The 22,066-nt window shown below is 39.5% G+C and overlaps 1 protein-coding gene across 2 annotated transcripts in view; it reads left to right on the forward strand.

Moving 5' to 3' along the window:
- The window catches only part of osbp2b (oxysterol binding protein 2b), a 48,221-nt gene that overhangs the window by 14,306 nt on the left and 11,849 nt on the right, over positions 1-22,066 (forward strand). For both annotated transcript variants that reach the window (XM_028577318.1, XM_028577317.1), the window contains exons 3-4: positions 16,976-17,226; positions 21,721-21,919. In XM_028577318.1, the coding sequence (XP_028433119.1) occupies positions 16,976-17,226; positions 21,721-21,919 (450 nt within the window). The remainder of the gene's footprint in view (positions 1-16,975; positions 17,227-21,720; positions 21,920-22,066) is intronic.

Raw genomic sequence — 22,066 nt, forward strand, 5'->3', positions numbered from 1 at the left:
TTGTTGTACAGGATTTTTGTCTGCTCTGTAGGACTCAAGTGTGTCCAGTGACCTGCAGTATGCTGCATGAAACTTGAATTCATTATTATGCTCACATTGTGTCCCAGTCGACACCCACATTTTCTCTCTGTTGCTCGCTCTGGAGCTTTTCTGCTTTATCAGCAGCGAGGCGAAGTTGAGAAATTGAGAATGTGGATACAAGCAGGTCATTAAGCGATCAGCTAGGACAATAGAGGTTCAGTATTCAGGTTTACCATTTTCCTTCGTTTTTTTTATCCTCTTAGTGGATTTCAGTGTTGTAACACATCTTTTTTGCTGGCCAGGTTTAGCTCTTTATGCCAACTAAGAGCGTTTTTTCCCACAGCACTGCAATCTGCCAAGTGGGCTGGATACTGTTATGTTGTTGTCGAAAGGCCACCAATGTTGAAAGCTCTGTTCTCTGTAAGCAATATTAATTTAAACTTTCCATCTGGCATTTTGTGCCACAGGCAGTGAGTGATAAAAACAAACATTCTAATTTCTTTTAATGAAGTTTAATTAAGGTTCCCTTCAGCCAAGCTCTTGGTTCAGTACGTGATGCTAGTATAGTTGGGCTTAACTTAAGAAGCTAAACTATTGGTGCACAGTGAGACTGAATGGCTTCATTTGTGTTTGTATCCATTTTAATAAAGTTGTCTGGTCTGTGGCTTACAGACTCTCTAACTGATGGTGAAGGAGCTTATTCTAAAAGTATTAGGTAAGAGGGAAAGGGAAACATGTTTTGTAATTATTTTATGTCGTCTTCTGTGCTTTCACACACCATTCTTTCCTTTTCATTTAGTTCTTGTGTGTGCCTTTTCTGTTGGCAAGAGCAGAGTCAGGGTTTGTAGCAGCATCGGTCATGGGATTGGGAAAGAAAGACCCTTCTTTTTTTGTCTGGTTGTCTCACAATGTGATAATGTCTCGCACGTCTTTGGAAACACTTGACCTCAAGCCTAATAAACTGTAGCCTACATGTAAGACATCCCACAAATATCACTGAACTGAAACTATTCTTTAATGAGCAAATGTTCAAAATAGTGCTCATCTCTGCAGCTCTGGTCAGCAGCCATGGAAACATTTAGTAGAGGTCATTGCTTATGAGGATGGTTTATCACATCTTCAATGCGAGATTTGCATACTTTTTGAAAAGCAAGGCTGTTGATACTAGGGATTGACCAATACTGGTTTTACAGGGCCGATACCTATTATTCGAAGTTGATTAAACCGATATTTCTAAAGTAGAAATGCTACAGCGTAAAAAGCTCAACCAACTTCAAGCGGAGGATGAGACGCTTCTGCTCGAGGCTCCTGCATGTCAACAGAGGCGAAGGTGATGAGTGTTGATTGGCTATTACTCGTATAACATTTAGCCGATCAGATGGTGTTGTGGGCGGGACATTAAGTCAAACTCAGTGGTGAGTGAAGCGGAGCAGATGGACACAGAGTAGTAGCAGAGCCAAAGTAGTGCACTTTTTCTTTAATTAACTTTATCGGTTATCAATCAAATAAAATGCCGAAACGGATAATCCAGGGCCGATAATCGGTCTATCCCTAGTTGATACTTTAGTAGCATCTTCATTCAGAACATAAAAAAGGTTCCATTTCCTGTTTGTCTGTCTGTAGTAGACACTACACCATTTTGTTTTTATTGGAGCATCTGTATTTGCATATGAATGAGAAAAACTATTTTTACCACCATTACTTCTACATGCTTTAAGACACGTGCAGGGATATTTCTGCAGACCCCTTAAGCATCAACATTTTAAAGACACCACTCACAGAGGTTCTTACAGTGCCAAAACCAACAACTGCCACGCAAAGATGCTACCTGTTCTCAAGTTTATTTTTTAGTGATGACTAAGTGCACTCAGTGCTGGATGATTAATTGTCCCAGCATTTTGAGAGTCAGCTGTAATTTCACTCTGCTGCTTGAGGCATTGACATGAAGTGTTGTCTTCTTGTGATAACTAAATCATCAACTTGATGCATGGTTTCTCTACTATGAGTCAGTGCAGGCTGACACAGGAAGCAAGTACTCTTGACTCTTACATCTTGTGTTATATTAAAGATCTTCTACCTCCTTTGGATAAGCTGGTTGATTTTTGCCACAGGAGAAGTGACAGTTCATTAGGAGCCCTCAGTTTCAGCTTGTATTTCACTGCAGTCGATAGTCTTTCTGGTTCTTTTCACGCAAGTGGTCTTCTGTTGCATGTGTAACAGTGAGGCAGCACAGTGTCTAGGATAATGTGGTCTTTTGGCATGGATCAATAACATATATGTACTGCTGCTGGAATTGACACAGTAAAATATTTTAAAAAGGGTGTGTGACATCTAAAAGGTAATTTTCCTGTTAAAATGACTTCCTTCCCACAGTTAAACCGTTTTCTTGAGCTGTTTGAGATGGTTTTAATAAGCTCAGTGCTTGTGTATCAGGCTGTTTAGAGTGTTTGGGTTCCTGGATCTTAATGCCGTAATTATGGTCTTTAAACACCCTCTTTCTATTTAGTTTGTCTTTCAGAGGGTTTGGCCTTCGACTGTCTTCTCCAGTAACTAATCAGGGAAATGTGGGGCTGAATTTCAGCTCAACTTTGGGATTTCAAAAGAATATCATGTACTATTTAGTGCAACTTAGTTTCACTCCAATGTCCATGATTGTTTTTAAAACTACATCCCTCTTATGGAGCGATTGGAGTCACCTATATTTATAAATTTAGGGTGCAGTATTTGCTCTAATGTTTCAACTTCTAAAATGAAAATGGTGTAAATATAATTTAGATGTATTAGATCTAGATTAGAACTAGAACTACATATATAGTGTATAATTATGTGTCCTACTTAATAATTGCGACATTTGGTAGTTTACAACATTAAATCGATTACAGCAGTATTTCAGTTTTAACAAGCCATTCAACACCACAACAGTGACATTATTTATCTCAGTTTAATCCATAGATAATAATGCATCACACAAAGCCTGCTGTTTTGACCATTCAGGTCATTCTTTGCATGGTTAAAGTATAGAAGAAAAGAAATAATGATGGTCAAGTATGAAATTAATTAAGGTTTCATGCTTCAATGTCCCCTTCAAGCATGCCCCGGGACATTTAGGGGATGTTATTTATTTACTTTGTCTGTCAGCACTTCTCTCACCTCACTTACAGTCCACATCAGCCCTCCCGTTCTGGCCAACTAAAATATAATAATTATTGTTAATAACACCCTAAAGAGTATGTTAAGGCTATGGTTTTTTAATAAACCTCAGTACATGACCTACTTTCTTGTGCTGGCTCACTTGTATATGTTTGTCTGGATTAGTTATACATAACCAGTTAAAGATGTTGGACTTCTACAGTTTCAGCTGATTGGTTGGTTGGAAGTACAGTTAGATGTCATTGGTTGTTGTTGTTGTTATTATTCTGATTATTTATTTACTGAAAACTGAAATGAGAGTATATTTAGATTTGAAGGGGGTTCACAATACTTGTAAGTTGATACATTTGGTTTATCGTCCAGCCTAAGGTCTAGATGATATGCCTGAAATTTCTATCACGTTAATATTAAAGATATTTTTAGATATCGATAAACCAGGATCACAGTAACATAATCACATGCATTATAAAATAACCAACTTGATGTACAAAGCAATTACCTGTTTTCAATTGTTATGCATTACATGAGACCAAACTCTTTATACTGTATGTGTAAAACAAAAAGTTCAATAACTAATTTTGATATACTGTGTGTATATATATTTTTATAGCTTGCTCTAAATCATTAATTTGTAAATTGATAACACGATATGGTCATACTGTACAATGGGATACAGCTGAAAGTAAATAAACGATATACAATAGGCCTGTCCAACCTAGAATTGGTGTAATGTACAGTATGTGTTCACAGAAGCCCACAGTTAACTCTAGGTGTCCTTGAGTTACAGTACAGTGTGATATGTACACTGTCAGTAATATTGGAACGATGACCTTCCCCTGCTTTGAAAAGGGAGGGAGTGAGGCTTGTTATTGCAGTGCAGCGCTAACTACATTATGAATTGTGCTGTATTGGAACAGTGACACTGATCTGTCTGTGGGAGGTCAGATTTAAAGAGGTCCATCAGCGGCTGTTGTTCAGCACGATAAAGAGATTCTGACAGAGGATAACAGAAGGACACATCAATCAGAGGGAGTGGAAATAGACATTTTATTGAATGGTTTTTTTATTTGACCTTCTGCCCTTGGTCTAGTGGCACCTCCAGTTAATAATAAAATAGATAATAATGAAAAAGAAACTTCTGATATATTTTCATCTCTCATGTCTGATCATACACACATAAGCTCCTTGTGGTGTCATTTCGTGTGACATAGCCTTTACTTAATACCATCTCTGCCATTTTGCTTTCCTAAAATAGTTGACTTTTTCTGTCAGGGAGGAGGTAACAGAGAGGAAGCAATGCATTCTGGTCTTAGTTGTGTTGATGACTGCTGGCTGCCGAGTCCTATCTCCTCTCTGCTTCACTCACTCTCTCTCTCCCTCCCTCCATCTCCAATCTGCACTGCACTGAGAGAAGCATGTGGAGGAGAATTGTAAATGTGCCGAGCTTTGTGAATGTGTGTATCCTGAGTGCGCATGTGTTTCCGGAAGAAAGGGAAGAAATGCACGTGAGGAGATAGGAATTACACGAGGGAGCGCCTGCATCGCTCCCCTATCTGTGTACTGTATGTACTTGTGTGAGTATGCATGTATGTGCCTGCACGCTGCAATGCTGAACAGGGAAAGCCGCTGCCTCTGCCCCCCCCCTCGCTGGGATTATGTAGTGGCCCAGGGCAGCGTTGCATCTCAGGGAACGTGGAGTGGGATCAGGCCTGCAGAGAGTGGGATGAAGGGTCGGAGCTGCTGGGAGCCGGGGATGGTCCGCTCCCTCTGCAACTCGGGCTGCCTGGGTAAAGTCAACCAGGGTCAGTACAGCTATGGCTAAATCTATAAGACATTAGCATGGAGCTGTCACACTCCTCGTCATCTGTTCAATGACAAAACCTTCCTTATCCTGCTATATTTTCCTCATTGTGTGTCTGAGAGGTAGCTGTCATCCCTCCCTCCATCCATCTTCCATCCTTTCTCTTCGGCATCTGTCATCTGTCGCCATGGATCCTCACATCTCTGCAGCCTCCCTCAACAATGCAGCGCCTCATGCTGTAAAAGGAGCAGTGTGTCCTCTCTCCTGCACTCCTCACTGCATGCAGTCTCCTTCCCTCTTACCTTTCTTTCTCCTGTGCTGCTCTCGCTTAGACTCATTTCCCCTCTCTTCTTTGCGCCTGCTCCACCTTACATTTGCATATGGATGAGTCGGAGTCTGCCAGGCCTACGTGTTGTGTTGGCAACATGCATCTGAGTTTGCATATTATGTGTGTTGAATTCTTTTGACCAACAGAAAGTGTAAAAAGCGACGTGCTGTATTTCCCAGGATCCCTAAGTGCAAGTGTAACAACAGGACTACAGGCAATACTAGCCTGCATAACATGTTGTCCAAATGATGAAGGATTTTGCACTGATCAAAACAATATTCTATTACTGCTCATGGCAGGTTAATAGCATACTATCTTATACAGTGTACGTCATGTTGTATGTACTTATATGAATATGAACCTTTGGATAAACAATGAAGAAATGCACATTTCCCCTCACTGTCTCTGCCCATCCTACCTTTCCACCTCTATCCTTTTTTTTTGCCCATGGCAGAGTTGGGACAATGTTGAGTTGAACAGCTGTGCTCTTAAGCCTGGGGCTCTTGTCTCCTCACTTTGCCTGTGTGTTCATTGAAATGAGTTTGGCATAGGTGGTGTAGGCCATGTTGTTTTAAGGCTTTTCATAGTAGGCTTCTGCACACTCTCTGCAATATGAATGTTAGGATGTGATTTACACAAAAGAAGAAAATAAGCCGGAAGCAAAACATCACAACTTTGGACATTGATTCAGTCGTCTGAAATCCTCCAAGGACAATATACTATCTTACTAGCTGTTCTCTTATAGTGTCAACATAACATCCTGTATGTCAGTGGTATTATTCAAATATACTGTAGAATTGCTTTGATCTTGTGTATAAACACTTGGGTGTATACTGGCGTTGCTTCCGAAGAGATACATTGTGTTTGACATGTTGATATTTAAAATTTAAATTTAAAACCTGTTTTGGTATAATATGTGAAAAAATGTAACTAGTAATATAATTAGGGTTCAACAATAAGGGTTGCCCGATGGCCCGGGGCAAGTAAAACGCAACTTTGGGCAAGTAAATATAACAACCCTCTTGCTCATTCTCTTACCCCGATCCCCTTGTCCACGTCGGAGAATGCTTGTTGAATTATTTGATTTGACCGGGCAAGTGGAAAAAGAACTGTTGAACCCTGATAAGACATAATGAGTAGCTCTCACTTGCAGGTTTTTTTTTTTTTTTTTTCTCAAATTGGCTACTACATTAAAAAAGTTGTGAATCCCCCCCCCCTTTTTAAAACGATTGACATTTAAAAACTGTTAAACGGTTACTAAACCTTTTCTAGAACCACTTGTACATTGTGTCTATGTCCATAAACAGCTAATTAATTTAGATGTAGTACAAGTAACAAATAGATAGATACACTTAACAAACATACAGATTAACTATATGATTGTACATAAGAGCCTCCTATCCAAGCATCTTACTCTGTTGGTACCAATCAAAATAAAGACCAGTTTGTGGTAGAACACCATTTCATGTAAATTACGTATGCAGAGTTCAGTGAACAATGGTTAAGTGTTGGCTTAGGGCCACTTTAGCTCAGTAAATTGGAGAGCTCACTGTTCCAACTGGGCCACTGCTGAAAAAAGTAACAAATAAAACAGCCTGGATTATAAGATGCTGTACAATGTCGCAGCTCCCCATGATAAAGCACTCTAGGAGGTACACACATGCCAAACAATCATGTCTGGTTGACAGCCATGAACTCATGAAGCCAGTGCTTCAGTTTTAGACAGGATTTGGGATTTGTGAACAATGGAAGAGGAAGTAGTATAAGAAAGCTTCCAGAGAGACATAAAGTTACTTTATGTAAGGATGAATTCTTAATGATAACAAACCTGATTGCTGTGCCAAGCCTCTAAAACAGTTTGAGACTTATGTCTAGTTAAATGTAAGTGATCTTTCAGTTGTGATAGTCATATGGGCATAAATCTACTATATCCTTGTTAAAATGACTAATAAACATACAGAGAATGTTTGCCTTTTGTACTGTATTGATCCCAGAAAGTGTGTACACTTTTGCCCTTGTGCCATATTTTGTAGACCTGGTCTGGCCATTCACATCACTCCATTTGTATCTATTTTTTAATAGAAGCATTAGTCCCTGTGCATGAAAAATATATATATATTCTTGAAGCTGAAGGTTGAGTCATTGATAATCAGTGGCATCTGCAGTCAGGCAATGAAATGTTCTCTTGCCCAGTGGAAATCTTTTGGTGTACTCTTGGGCTGCTGTGATGAACAGAACTATTGTGAGTGGTTTGTGACACGTGAGATTCCACATCACTTTGATAATCACTTCTTAGTGATGTATGTCTGCGTTAAGCTCTGAGACTGAACATTAAAACTCTGTCAGTGTTCACAGACAGTTGACATTTTACTTTTATCCTTCCTTAGTTAAAAATACACACATCCCTACACATCTTGTAAGCATTGTGTAAGATGTGTCAGAGCGCAGGCTCAGCCCCTGTGCTCATAAATTTTCCAATATGAATGCACATAACTTAAGAGTACTTTAGAGACACCTGTACAACTGCTCTGCGAAGGCTCTTTTTTGGTTTGATGGCTACCCTCATGGCTTATTATCTTGCAACACTGGCACTGGGACAATTAGCATGATGGATCACGATCTTGCTGTGTTCCTGGGTTACTGACCCATGGATTACGATCTTGCTAAATCCTTCTACATTATCAGGGTGTTCAGAGGGTGACAGTAACTCAACAGTAGCATGAACTGTCAAATAGGAGATCAAAATGCCTTTAAAACTAGTTTGCTAAGTTTTGTCGAATTAAAATTGCTTGCGATATGGATAAATTACTCTTTATAATGTAATTCTATATTGCAATAAAGCTATGAGACACATACAATCTTCCAGATATCAATTGATAAACGGTCTATGGATAAAATATGAATACAGAAATGTATGTATTGAATGTATTGGCCACTGAATTAAATATGTCACCATTACATTAATGCAAACATTATAAATCTAAATTCAGTATTGCATTAAAGCAATCCTTCTCATTGCCAATTTTGATCTTATACAAAACAGCAACAGATATTACTGGGAGAGCTACCATAGAATAAACAGTGTGGTAAAATCTCTGACATTTGAAAGATTTGTATCGTCTCATGGTTAATATCATCCTAGAATATATTTGAGTAGCATTATGCCTTCTGAAGCTAGTATTCAAACAGGAGTTAATACATGAACTTCATAGCGAGAGTCAATTAAAGTCAGAAATCCAGAAATCAGGGGGTTAAAATGACAAAAAGTAATGCTGGATTGCATGTATGGATCATTTCCTGTGACTCACATGTGCACGCAAGGGCAGTTTGAATCCAGCACGGGAATGGCAGATTTACAGTAAAAACTACTATGTAGAGAGGTTTTTTTTTATATATATATATATATATATATATATATATATATATATATATATATACACACACACACACACACACACACACACACACACACACACACACAATTTGATCTCAAGAAAATGTTAAAAATTATCCCTTTTAAGTGAGTTATAATGCTGCATCTCAGCGTGTGTTGGTGTATTGTTTGTGTGTGAACATGTGCAAGTTTATGAGCGAATACTAAAATTGTGACACACAACCGAATCATTTAAGGCTGGAAGATGTGCACTATGTTGTGGAGCTGCACCTGACACTGTACCTCTGTCAATGAGACATGTCTTTCAAAAACATTAATAAACCTTTTATATACAAGCACTGTTTTACATGAACCAGGGCAGCTGTTGACAGATCTCCTCTCACAGCCTGAGCAGCTGTTTGCATGCATCTAAATATAGAATAAACTTGTGTGAGCATGTATTCAGTTAATGAATGCTTAATTAAAATTTTAATTTTTTTTGCCTTCCAATGATGAAAACTCTCTCATAAATATAGTGTACATCAGACAATGAATAGATCACTGAATCTGGATCATTTGGATCACTGCATACTGTTTCAGATGGTAACAGGCTTCACTGTTTGCTTGTGATTCATTGTCTCTATAGAGCAAACTTATTTATTACTGCAGTAATTTCCTGGAAATCCTGTTGTTATAGTTGCCTGTGTAGAGCTCAGTTATTATTATTTATTACATTTATATAGCGCTTTATCATAGACACTCAAAGCGCATTTGGGGGGAGGGGGTGCTCTCTAACACCACCACAACATTCACCACTGTGTAGCACCCACCTGGGTGATGCACGGCAGCCATACAACACCTTACAACGCCAAACGCCAGAACGCTCACCACACACACTAGTTAGGGAGGAGGAGAACATATTTTTAGTGGTGGGGGAAACTGGAGAACCGGAGAAAACCCACGCAGACACGGGGAGAACATGCAAACTCCACACAGAAAGGCCTGGATTTGAACCCAGAACCTTCTTGCTGTGAGGCCACAGCACTAACCACTGGGCCACCGTGCTGCCCAGTTAGTAATCTAAGGTTGTAGGATAATTAATGACCTTCAGACTGTAGGAGTTATGCAGTAAGCAAGAGCCATTTTCCTCTCTCAGGTTTGATGCACCATCTGGGAATTCATAAAATTTACTCAGCACACCAGAATATAAATCTACAGCTTAGTAGTCAGCAGTCTGATCGTTTATCTTTTTGTCTATCCCAAGCACATTATAAAATGCTACTGAATTAAACTCATTGCATAGTTGCTGCAGTTTGCTTTTAATCTTTCCTTTTGTTGTTTGCCGCTTTCTGAGCGTGTTCGATTGGATACACTGCCAGATCTGTACTGCAGAGCTTTGGGGACAGTGATGAGTTGCACTGCACAGTTTCTCATTTGCTTGTGGAAAGCTGAGCGCCATGTTACTGGGTTTAACCTGCTGTCTCCTCTGTTTGTCTCCTTGTGATGTATCTCAGGGGAGGTATGGAGCAAAATGGAGTTAGCAATTACTGGCCAGGATTACACTCCCCTCCCCTGGGACGCATCTTCGCTCTTCATCTACCTTGTTCCCTCTTCTGTTTCTATAATTCTTCTCATTTATTCTCTTTCTCATGCACACTCCATCAAAACAGTCAGCTGCAAAACACTCATACCCCTCTCTCTTTGCTGTCAATGCTTAAAGAAATATTTTCCAACCACAGATACAAACTATTTCACAGTATGTATGCAAAAACACAAGTCTGGACCCTTGAGCAATATTGTGGTGTGATAAGTTGACTCTTACCTTTTTACTGTGTCTGAATAGGTGTACATTTGGTTAAAGCCAAAAGAAAACAGCCAAAGTGGCCGGGTTGACTCAGTGGTAGAGTAGGCGCACACGTTTATGCCTCGACGCAGAGGTCAAGGGTTAAATTTCCGACCTGTGACAATTTCCTGCATGTCTTCCCCCTCTCTCCCCTTTCTCACCTAGCTGTCCTGTCAAATTAAAGATGGAAAAGCCCAAAAATAATCTTAAAAAAAAAGAAAAAGGATAACAAAGTACCAGTTTTTAACAATAGTTCACAGCACCACGGAGATTCTCAGTATCTGACTCTTTTTTGGACACTAGTTCAGTATGTTCAAATACCATCTTTATTCCAGAGGGGCAGGACATTTCTCCCATGTGCAGGGGCTGGTTGACGTCAACGTCTGCCACAGGGTGACGTCTTGTCAGCTGGAGGCCTGGCTCCACTGCTCTGACAGTCTGTCCTCAGGGACAAGCAGAAAGACTAGCCCTGACAGTGGGACGGCAGAGAGACTACTGCTCTCCCATTTACACTTTCCCACATTTTATTCTCCTACTTTCACTCTCTCTACCTCCCTCACTCTTTTGTGCTGAACTCTGAGATGCAAGATAAGAAAGGCCTGAAGGGAGAAGAAGCTCCAGTATGCACATGCTGAGGATGGATGGAAGGTGGATCAGTGTTTATGTGTTGAGATGTTGTGATTTGATTTCTGACATACTTGCTGAGGCTTCATTTTAGATCGAAGAAAGCTTTGTGTCATAGTTTCTCCTTGTCGTTGAAGGGTGTCTGTGCAGTAGAGCCAACAGCCAAAATGTTGTTCTTGCAGCTCACAACTATCTTTCGGTGAGGTTTAGGAAAGATAATTAGATTTGCAGGTGACATGCTGTAAGCAGAGTCCCTTCTTAACAAATGTGCCCTGGTACATGTGCCAGTTTATTTTTAAGTGGCATTGCTTAGAGCTGCTGAACTCATTGGCAGAATGAGGGTGAATAATAGGAGCAAGGCTTCACTGCAGTGCTGCAAATGTCTTTACTTAGTCATGTGTTTAACACTGAAACGCCCTAACTGTACATCATCATTTAACATTGGAAAGAGTTGTTGCATGTGCATGTGTCCCATGTGACACTTAGTTTTTCTGCAAAGCACCTCTGAAATGTCCAAACACCACCCAGTGTCCATCTAACATACTGCATATTATCCTAATGTTACCTAGAAGACTGCTCGGTTCACGGTTTCACACTCTCAAATGTCAATATGTTGCAGAGCACTGGTTTGAGTTTTCTTTATAGCTCAGTCAGTAGTGAATTTGCCATACAGTAACCTTGGTTTTCCTTCAGAACAGAAAATAGTCTCATGCTGTTGTTTAACTTCATTGAGGGGTTTACTATGATCAGTCTCCGTCTGCTCCGTATTGATCCCCAGCTTTTTGAAGAAACTTGATGACAGGATGCATGATTACCTTCCTTTAACTGAAGTTGTTGCACCCTGCACACTCTTAACAAACCATGAAATACCCAACCTAAGTTTAACCACTTCTGTCTCCAAAGGGGTTATGAGCCGTAACTTTCACTCCAATGGCCTGTTGAAGAACCAATTTGCTGGTTTCTGGCATTTCAGATTTACTGTACACAGTTCTAATTCTGTGTCCTTGTGTCAATTGTTCTGTTAGCTCTTATCATATGACAAATGTATGTAAAAAAAATAAATATTTTTACATGAAACTTCATCTTTTCTCCTCTTGTAAAACGTTATAATATTTTGGATGATTCATTTTGAACTCTGGGGCGAATGCATACATTTATCCAGTCAAATCAGGCTTATTGTTGCCTCGTGGAAGGAAGTTCAAAAATACATATCAACTTGCAAACTAACTTAATGTTATCTGTTTAAAGCTCCTCTGCCATAGTCACACTTTATCAATCTAAGGCTTATTTCATTATCCTCTCAGACTCTCTCTGGACTTACTCACCTCTTTCATTGCCTATTGCTTTCTTTTGCACTGCAGCTGCCTGTCTCTCGACTAGTGACTTTATTGAAATTCAGTATAATTTGATTCCTACTCTATTGCTGGATTTTTGATCTGTGTTCCCTTCAGGGGTTGTTGTAGCTGTAGGACTGCTGGGTTGACCTTTTGTAGGACTGCCGGGTTGACCTTTAGCTGGACTGTTTTCTTTTGGTCTGTTCCTTTTAATGGCCAGACAGTTGTGTCTCTCTGAAAGCCTTTTCAACATGTCACACATTACAACACATTATCTCTGAGGCTTGAGGCTCAGTGTGTGTGCTGCTTCCTCCTGGCTAAACTTTGGTTACCTTTGGGTGAAAATGGATGCTCAGGAATGCAAATGTGGTGAGAGTTTTTATTTTTCTTACATTCTCTTTCTTCCCCTTGTGCACCCTCACCTGGTTTCTTTCTTCCCTCACTCCTCTTAGTTCTGTTACCTTTTAGATAAGAGGACTTCACCACCAAATATTTATGATCAATATACTAAATGTGATGCTAAAGTACAGTAGACTTTTTACTAAACAGATATTGTCTTTTGTGGTTATTTTTGTAATCTTGGTCTGTTTGTTCGGAGCCCAACCTATATATTGACAAAGCTATTATTATTGGCCGGATGTAGTTTATAATATGTGTATCAACTTCGGAGTATAGGCAATGTTGACACTATGTAATGAGCATTTTACTGTGCTGTACGTGGTTGTGTGACCGTTAAATTGAAGTGAAAGAAAGTGGTATCACCCAATAAATTGCAGAATCCCAAAGATAGGTTTTTTATGCAATTTAAACAAGAAACAATGGCCACGCTAGCAGTTTTGATGCTGTTCTTAGTCACAGCATTGCCTTGAGGTAAGTGCTAACATCAGCATGCTAACATGCTCTCACTGACGACGCTAACATGCTGATGTGTAGCAGGTATAATGTTGTGTTAGTGTAACCATGTTCACTATCGTAGTTTGATGTTTAGCATCTTCTAATTAGCACTAAACTCAAATTAAAGCTGAGGATGATGAGAATGTCAGTAGTTTTTCGGATATTTGTTCTTAAAGTAAACCACTGGACAAATTAAAATTTTGACCTGATGGTGGTGCTAGATAAAAAGTCACAGGAACAACCAAGTTTTTACAATTGATCCTGAAGAGGACATGACTGTCTGAGCCACATTTCATGACAATCCATCTAAAAGTTGTTGAGACAATTATTTAAAAACACAAATATCTAACTCCTTGGTGGCGCAAGATAAAAAAAAGTCAGGGGATCTCCAAAGTCATTAGGATTAATTATCTGGGCACCATGAATACCGTCACAACATTTCATTGCAATCCATCCAATAGTTGTTTGGATAGACCTTACAGTCTAGAGTCAAAGTGGTGGACATGCTGACAGACTTTTTTTGCTGTGCCATTGGCATCATTATCAGACTTTAACTCTCAAAAATATAAATTGGCTATATTGTACAGTATATCTGTTAGGCTTTACTCTTGATGCTGTCATGGTTCCTTTGACTAGTGTGTCAAAAACTAGGACTAAAAAATGTTACTCACTTAGAGGAACTTGTTCACATTACTGTGCTGCCATTGCATTTGACAAAATAAATTTGAAAACATTGTAACTGGAGCATTGTTTCTGGGTGTCAAGCACCAGCTTTTCTTAATCATGAGTCCACTGCAGAGATATCTCTGTGCTGCTTGTTTCTCATTGGAGCTTGCTGTTCCACCAGCCAAAGCAGGTTGCGGTCAAATTTAACTCAGTATACTGCTGGTACATGATGTAGTCCTCCTGAGACTGCCAGGCTACCAGCATCCCCCACGCAGAGATCCATGTTATACTTGCATGTTGTAAATAGGCTTGACAAGGGTGATAGTCTCTTCCATTGGGAGGTCACAGCCAGCTGCCATGTTCTTAGAAGAAAGTGTTGCTTTAGTGTTGCCTCTCACCAAGACTGTGACAGTGTATCCTATCAGCTACATAACAGACATTTTCAATGTGACAAAGCATGCTCTGTACAGTGGAGTGTAGAAGACAGCAGAACATAGAGCCTTTCTAGACAGGATCAGCAGGGTGGAGAGACTGTCTGTCTGTCTCTCTGCACTCAAACCTTTGAAGGTGCAATATGTAATACTGACAGCTAGCGTTTAAACTAGTTACTGCACTACAAATTCAAAATACTGGATAGAGTCGTCTCCCCCGCCCCCTCCTCCCCAGAGTCGAAGTTCACTGAGGTTGCCAGGCTGAGACCGCAGCATCCACAACAATGTTCCTAGACGCTGGTCTCATATAGCCAGACATACTTCACAGCACAGCGGAGTAGCTAACGTTAGATGCTGGCTATATTGATAAAAGACCATGCTCGACTTACAAATACGACATCACAAAGCACAGAGATTGGGATAGTCTTAAAAGAGATCCAAAGGAACAGTATTTTATAAATATTTTTCAACGAGTGGTATCAACAAAGCATCAAGTATCACATATCTATTAAAAGTCTTATGAAAGACACATCAGACAATACCCTTCATATTAAAAGTGAATGGGAAATGGAAGATATATGTCTGGCGAGTCATAAAGGGATTGGAAGTCAAATGTGGAAAGAATTTGACTGGAAGGTGAAGATAAGATTCTTTAGGACCCTCTTAAGGTATCAATGTTTAAAAACCATGCCCCCAACATTTGCTGGAGAAAAGAAAAAGGTAACATTAGCAGTTAGGAGGGTTATTATGGCGGCGTTAGCCAGGACGAGTCGGGATCACTTTACTGGCTGTGTCTCAATTTGTTTTTGCGAGTAACCAACTCGGGTACTCTAGCTATATAATTCAATAGGAGTACATAAATGTTGAAATTACATAAAATGCCCTTCCCTTGTAGACATGATCAATTAGCCTGAAGCTAATGCTTAGCTACCTGTTCAGGAGGAAATTAGCGAACTCTGCGTAACTTTTGGGCTCCAAACTGTCTCCATCTTTCAAATGCATCTCCAATATTTACCTGGGTTTTGTAATGTCTCTTGTCACGTAACTGTTAGAAACACACTTTACTCGGAATCTCTCTCTGTTGATCCTGTTTGTTTATTTGCTGCTTTCATGGCTGTACTAACGTTACAGCTGTAGCGCGCTGGGTTTAAGTTTTTACAGGTATATCTGGCAACCCGGCCCGGTTGTCAAACTGGGCAGTTGATAATAACACACAGGCCAAAACACAAACAGAAATTCTGTCACGGAATGGAAATTTCAAAAGGAGAAAATACTGGCATTAGCATTGTTAGAAAAGATAGTATTTCCACTTAGCATGTTTTCTTGATATCTGATGATGCATTGGGATCATTTTTGGATTTATTACAGTAAATATATTACATATTGGACCTTTTAAATATATTGTCCTTGTTGAGATAAACAGTGTCCTCCTTGTGCTAATTTTCCTTATTTGTTTTCATCTCCTCATGTGCTCCTTCTTCTTGTCAGGTCTTTTTTTTGTTTTAGCAGTAGCAGTAGTCAGTCCTCTGGTGGGATTGTTGGGATACTTTTATGTTGGTAAATACTCTTCAGTGTGAATAAATACATCACAGGTGCAAATATTTTTTGCATTTACTTTAGTTCAGAAAACCAGTAGTTCTGTTTCCTTCTTGGATTTGTTCCTTTTACATTGTCTTAAGGCTGTGTATGGACCTTGGTCTTACCCTTGGTATACGTCTGTTTTTGTGTGTGTGCACGTGTGTGTGTGTGTGCTGTGCGCGTGTGCGTGATTTAGGGCTGACACTGCAACACTGTTCTCATATGTTCTGTTTAAACTCGAGTAACCTCTCTTTAGTGACATCATAGTCAAAAGGCAGCTGCTACCACAAGGGCTCATGGGTATGGATTAACTGTATGTATTCAAATGCCCTGATACAGCTTACATTTACATTTGATAAGGATTTCTGCTTACAGTCAGTCAGTCAGTCAGTCATATTTGCTTCACTGTCTAATGGTTGTACTTATGTGTGTCATGTCAAATGAAAAAAAATCTGACTAAAGGCCTAATTAACATGAATTTCATCAGTGGTAAATCACTGGTAAATGTACTTAATTTGTCTATTTATGATTTCGACATGTTTTTGTCTTTTCATTATTTAATAAACAACACTTAAAACACAAACACCAAAGCATACTTTGTGGCCACTATGGCTGCCTTTCCATTCTTGTCTCTTTATTTTTATGCCATTTTTATGAGTTATGTGTAACTTTGGTTTGTCAGCGGAGGTCATTGAGCAGTAGAGGAGTTTGTTTTCCATTATCTCTATTGGGAAACCTTCATAAGAAGGGTGTGTACTGTATGTATTTTGCATTTCAGCAGCTATACAGTTAGATATGTTGCACAACATTACCTAAGAAAAACCTTTCTATATTGTCTTTGTTAATCTTCTCTTTTATGATTGGTGTACAAGTCCCAATAATCGTCTCTTGTTCAAAATGGTGTATATTTGACACCTGCCTCTCCCCTTCAGATGACTCGGGGGACGAGGAACCTACATCCCAGTCGGACCGCAGCGAGATTCAGGGCACCCTGAAGATACTCGTCAGCAAGCTTGATGACCTCAGCACATGTAATGACCTGATCGCCAAGCATGGGGCAGCCCTGCAGCGTTCCCTGAGTGAACTCGAGGGTCTGAAAGTCCCTGTGGAAGGAGGGGAGAAGATCAAGGCAGTCAATGAGCGAGCCACCCTCTTCCGCATCACTTCCAATGCTATGATCAATGTAAGTAGTTGGGACAGACCAGCCTCCAAGACACAGCAGCAGTGGGCATGCTTCGGCATGATCAATGTGACAGGAATGCCAGTCATCTATAATGCCCTGGTTAGTGAGTGATGAAAGATAAGATCACTTTAAAGTGTGGCATTTTAAACGAGAGTTGGTGAGCTGCAGGCTTAGAGAAGTAGTTCCTGACCATAGACTGCAAAAATAATGGACAAAGCTTCCAGGCCTGAGAAGTGAAGCCAATGCAAAAGTGCCTTAAACCTGCATTTTATCTAATTTACAGCAGGGGGCGACTTCACTGGTTGCAGAAAGAAGTTTGTTTCCATAGAAGTCTTTAACAAAATGACCCTACTTCTCACTTGATTTATTACCACAATAAACATTTTCAAAATAAGTTTATGGCCTTAATCGCTACTTCCAAGTCTTCTTCAATACAGCATTATGTTCATTTTGTAAATTATGGTCCAGTTTATTTTAAAATTGACGATAAAGCAAGGGATGCTCTAGGGGTGTTGTTGTCCATGTTTTCATCTTAAACTTTGATCCTATCACTGTGTTTTCACTTCATCAAAGTTAATTGGAACATTTGGTTCCCCGAAACATGTCTTGTTCAGTGGTATACCAACCAACCAAGCTAGCTAGCTACTGCTAGCGTTAGCTGGTACCTTAAGGGAAAGTTTTGTCGATTTTCTGCATGCTGTACATGCAGATGAACGGCGGCAGTAACCAGAGGTCCGCATTTACCCGCCGGTGAATCTCCACTGGATGACTCGCTTCAGAAGGGTTGAAAATTGGCAACTTTCCCCCTGCAGTGCCATTGCAACCATAACAACGATGGCTTGGCCGCTTCATCGTCCCCAGCACCTTAATACAATTTTAACTTAATGTTAAGAATACAAACATCTCTGCTCTTGTAAATTTTATTTGTATAGCCAAAAATCACAAATTGACAATTTTTCTTCAAAAGGCTTTACAATCTGTACAACATATGTGAAACTCTATCCTTAGTATTGTTTTATATGATTTCTGAAGTAAACACTTACAAGAAAAAATATATAAAAAAAAAAGAAGAGATACCTCAGGAAGAACAAAAAATAACTTTTCTAAAATAACATATTGCAATATAGTTGTCCATTTATTCCTGATAAGGGACACTTCGTCAGGCATTAACCCTTACTTAGTCGTGGAGGAGAGTTCAGGGAGAGTTGAGGTCCTAAAGGAGTGATATAAGATATGCTAGTGGGTGGGGGGGAGCAGCAGCTACAGGAATAGCCCCTGTTCCCCCCTCTCAAACCCTTGACCCTCCCTGCCTGGTGAGGAATGTCAGAGCCTTCTGGACTACAGTTAGACAGACAAACCTGCTCTGACTGAAACCAGACAATCACACAAGGTTTGTGTTTTCTTCCCGCTTCTCTCGATTGCTTTGTTGATAGAATTGTTTATTATTGTGGCAGTGGATGTTTATTTTTGCTATAATGATATATATAATATAATTTTTGTGTGAAATGTCTGGCTATAAGGTGTTAAATAATTAGTCTGATTCAGTCGTGGTTAAACTGCAAGTCTTTTGACTTAAGATTAGGTTGAAATCAGGCAGTATTACCCCTAATATGCTCAAGTATGTGCTAATACAGCTTGTTAACAGAAATAAGTAAGATCTAGATTGCATTAAAATTATGCGAAAGGCCGTTACATAATGAGCATCTTGTTTCTCTCTGTCCTCCATTTTCTTTATTAATTGGTATGGGAAATTGAAACTTACTGGACAAGCAATGAAATAGACCCTCTTGAATTGCCTAACTCATTAAAATGCCATTAGGTTTGCCAAAACTGTGCGAAAGAAGTGCTGCCACAAACTCCATGTAGTGATTTTTGGGATTGTAAAGGGTTCTCTTTAAACGAGAAAGAAGCGCACGATATGAGTATTTGGATTTCTGCAACCATATTTTCAGCCACTGTTAAGGCATTTACTTGGATGTAACTGTAGTTTGCATGTGCTTTTACAAAGAAAATTAGGCTACATGTAAGGAGGGAGTAAAGGAGGAGGGGTTGAGGGATGAAAGAGGCCATAACTGCAAGACACAACTGCATGCTCTCTGTGATCTGACCCTGGCTTGAGGAGAGGGTTGCATTAGTTCATGTAGTTGTGATGTAACTTGTCACGTGTGTCATTGAATCCAGGCTTTTGGCAGTTTGTGTGCACATGCATTTTACACACCTACCACTTTATGTTTGTGTGATTTAATCACATGAAACTTAACTCAAGTTAATTGTATTCTTTGCTACATCACTCATTCAAGACTTTTTAATTTGACACCGGCATCTGTTGATGCCACCTCCTACTTACAAATCCCCTTCTGTATGCCCATTCACTTGTCTTAGCCTTTACTAACCATGTTCCCCCCCAACGGAAGTCACATGCAGTCTGCCTTTGTACCAGACTCAGCATAAAAAAGTGGAACTTTTATACTTTTTAAGTGGGTGTTGAGTTTCATATCATGGTTATGTCTGAGGAAGTGGACCACAACATCACATGCACTTCTAACATTTAAACGGAGGCTCGGACATTGCTGTTTAGACACTTCATGACAGACTGCTGGAGGTAAGAGATTGGTTGGATGTTTTTACTATCAGATATTTTGTGATTTTCATACATTGTTTTGAGCAAAAGAGTTATATTCTCAAACATCTAAAGCCACTCAAATATCAAATATCACTTTTTTTTTACTTGAAATCCTATAAAACATGAAGTTATAAATGAGTGTTGCTGGAGAACACATCAAGGTTTTTCATTTTAGTTTGTTATGAAGCTAAATACATTTATAATAATTGCATGACTGCGTGTGTTTATCAAACCTGCCACTTACTCTCTGATCAGGATAGAAAAATCCAGACTCACAAATCAGTGAACAGTCATAGGAACTACATATATACGGTATGAAATATTGATGCTATTGTAAGAAAAATACAGTGTTTGTCTTAAGTTGTAGTTTTTCACAATCAGTTTGTATTATTTCCGGTTTTCCCTCTCTCTGTTTTGGTCAGGTATGTGGAAATGTCAGTTATGATGTTTTTGCAAGACCACCAAGTAATTTTTATATAGTTATATGTATTTACTATCTTAAAATTAAATAAAGTCAAAAAAATAAATACCATCTATTACGGTACAACAACAATACATTTTTAGTTTTGTTGGCATTACTTAGAATTTCTCATGGGGGCGACAGAAACTACGCACTATAGCTTTAAAGCATTGATTTGGCTACTTGGTCAAATTAAAGAATATATTTTGAAATAGCTTTCAAATTTCACTAAAATGTCACCTCTTTAAAAAGTGACAACTGTAGTGTGTGTGTGTGTGTGTGTGTGTGTGTGTGTGTGTGTAAGAGAGCAATCCTTCATTTGGACAGGGACTGAAAACAGACAAAGAGGTATCATGCTGTCTGGAAGCAAATCCAGGAAGGAGTCAGGTGTTACTGCATCCGTGTTTCTCTTCCTGCTGCCGCAAAGTGATACTGCATACTGCTGATTCTCTCCGAGCAAGAGAACAGAAATGATGTGACGTTTGTCCCTTAAGCTCGCTGCTTGCAGCCACAACTTGATCTAATTGGTTCAAGCAAACTCTCAACAGGACCAAAGACCATATCTAATCTCTCATGTGGGAATAACAATGACGAGCCCCCACAAAATGCTAGGAACAAGCTCGATTGCGATCAAGCAGTTTCCAAGTGATTATTCAGAAACTCTCCTTTGACAGCCCAATGACATCACATATTGTCAGTAGTGAGGTCTTATTTAGGTTCATTGACCACTGCAAGGCTAGGCTGTCAGACAAATGCTGACATGTAATATATGTCTGATCTGAAGTAACCTCTCAGCAGTAAAAGCAAGGCAGCAACAATGACGCCCCACCATGGACTCAAATAAAGTCTGCTATGCAATCAGAGGTTTAACCTCTAGCTCATCACTCACTCACTGATGTTTTCTATGTGTAAACTGTGCTCCGAGGCACATTTTACACAGCAGGGAGACCCAGTAAATGCTTAGCAGACAGCTAATTAACATATTGATGGTTGCTCGAAACAATAGTGATAAATAGCCTTGATTATAATGATTGGCACAACTTTCTTTACATCTTTTTCCATCCCACTGCTCTCTCTATTGTTGTAAACTGTCAGGAAAAAATATATTTTATATTTATAGTAGTATTTGTTGACTCCAAAAAAGGTAAAGCATACATTTTTTAATAATTTTAAGAAAGTGTTACCTGTTGAACAGGAACCAAAAGAAGTCATTATTTTTTCAAAATCTCTATTAAATGCAAAAATCTGAGCAGTTAGTCATAGCGAGTGTATAGTATCTTAAACCTTATTGAGAATTATGAACAACAGATTTTTGTTGCAGATGTAAATCCATATTTCAGACTATATTATAGATATTAAACTTTCAGTGCTGTCTGTGTGTTTATGTTCTTGTGTGCATGTATTCCCCCAGGCGTGTCGAGACTTCTTGGACCTAGCAGAGACTCACAGCAGGAGATGGCAGAGGGCGCTGCAGTATGAGCGAGAGCAGCGTATCCACCTAGAGGAGACCATTGAGCAGCTAGCCAAGCAGCATAACAGCCTGGAGCGAGCGTGGCGAGAAGCACCCACGCTTGTTTCCACCACACCCAGTGCCCCTACTGCCAACAAGGGTGAGACTGTGTGTTACTTACTCCTGTGGGTCTCAGTGTTGACTTCTCTATACTGGCTGAAAGTCATGTGTGACCTTAGGCTCTATATTATATACAGTCCTCAGTTGTGTCAGAAGGTTTGGATTATCACTAATTTAGAGATGGTAA

This window comes from Perca flavescens, chromosome 5 (assembly GCF_004354835.1).
Source record: "Perca flavescens isolate YP-PL-M2 chromosome 5, PFLA_1.0, whole genome shotgun sequence".
Taxonomy (NCBI): domain Eukaryota; kingdom Metazoa; phylum Chordata; class Actinopteri; order Perciformes; family Percidae; genus Perca; species Perca flavescens.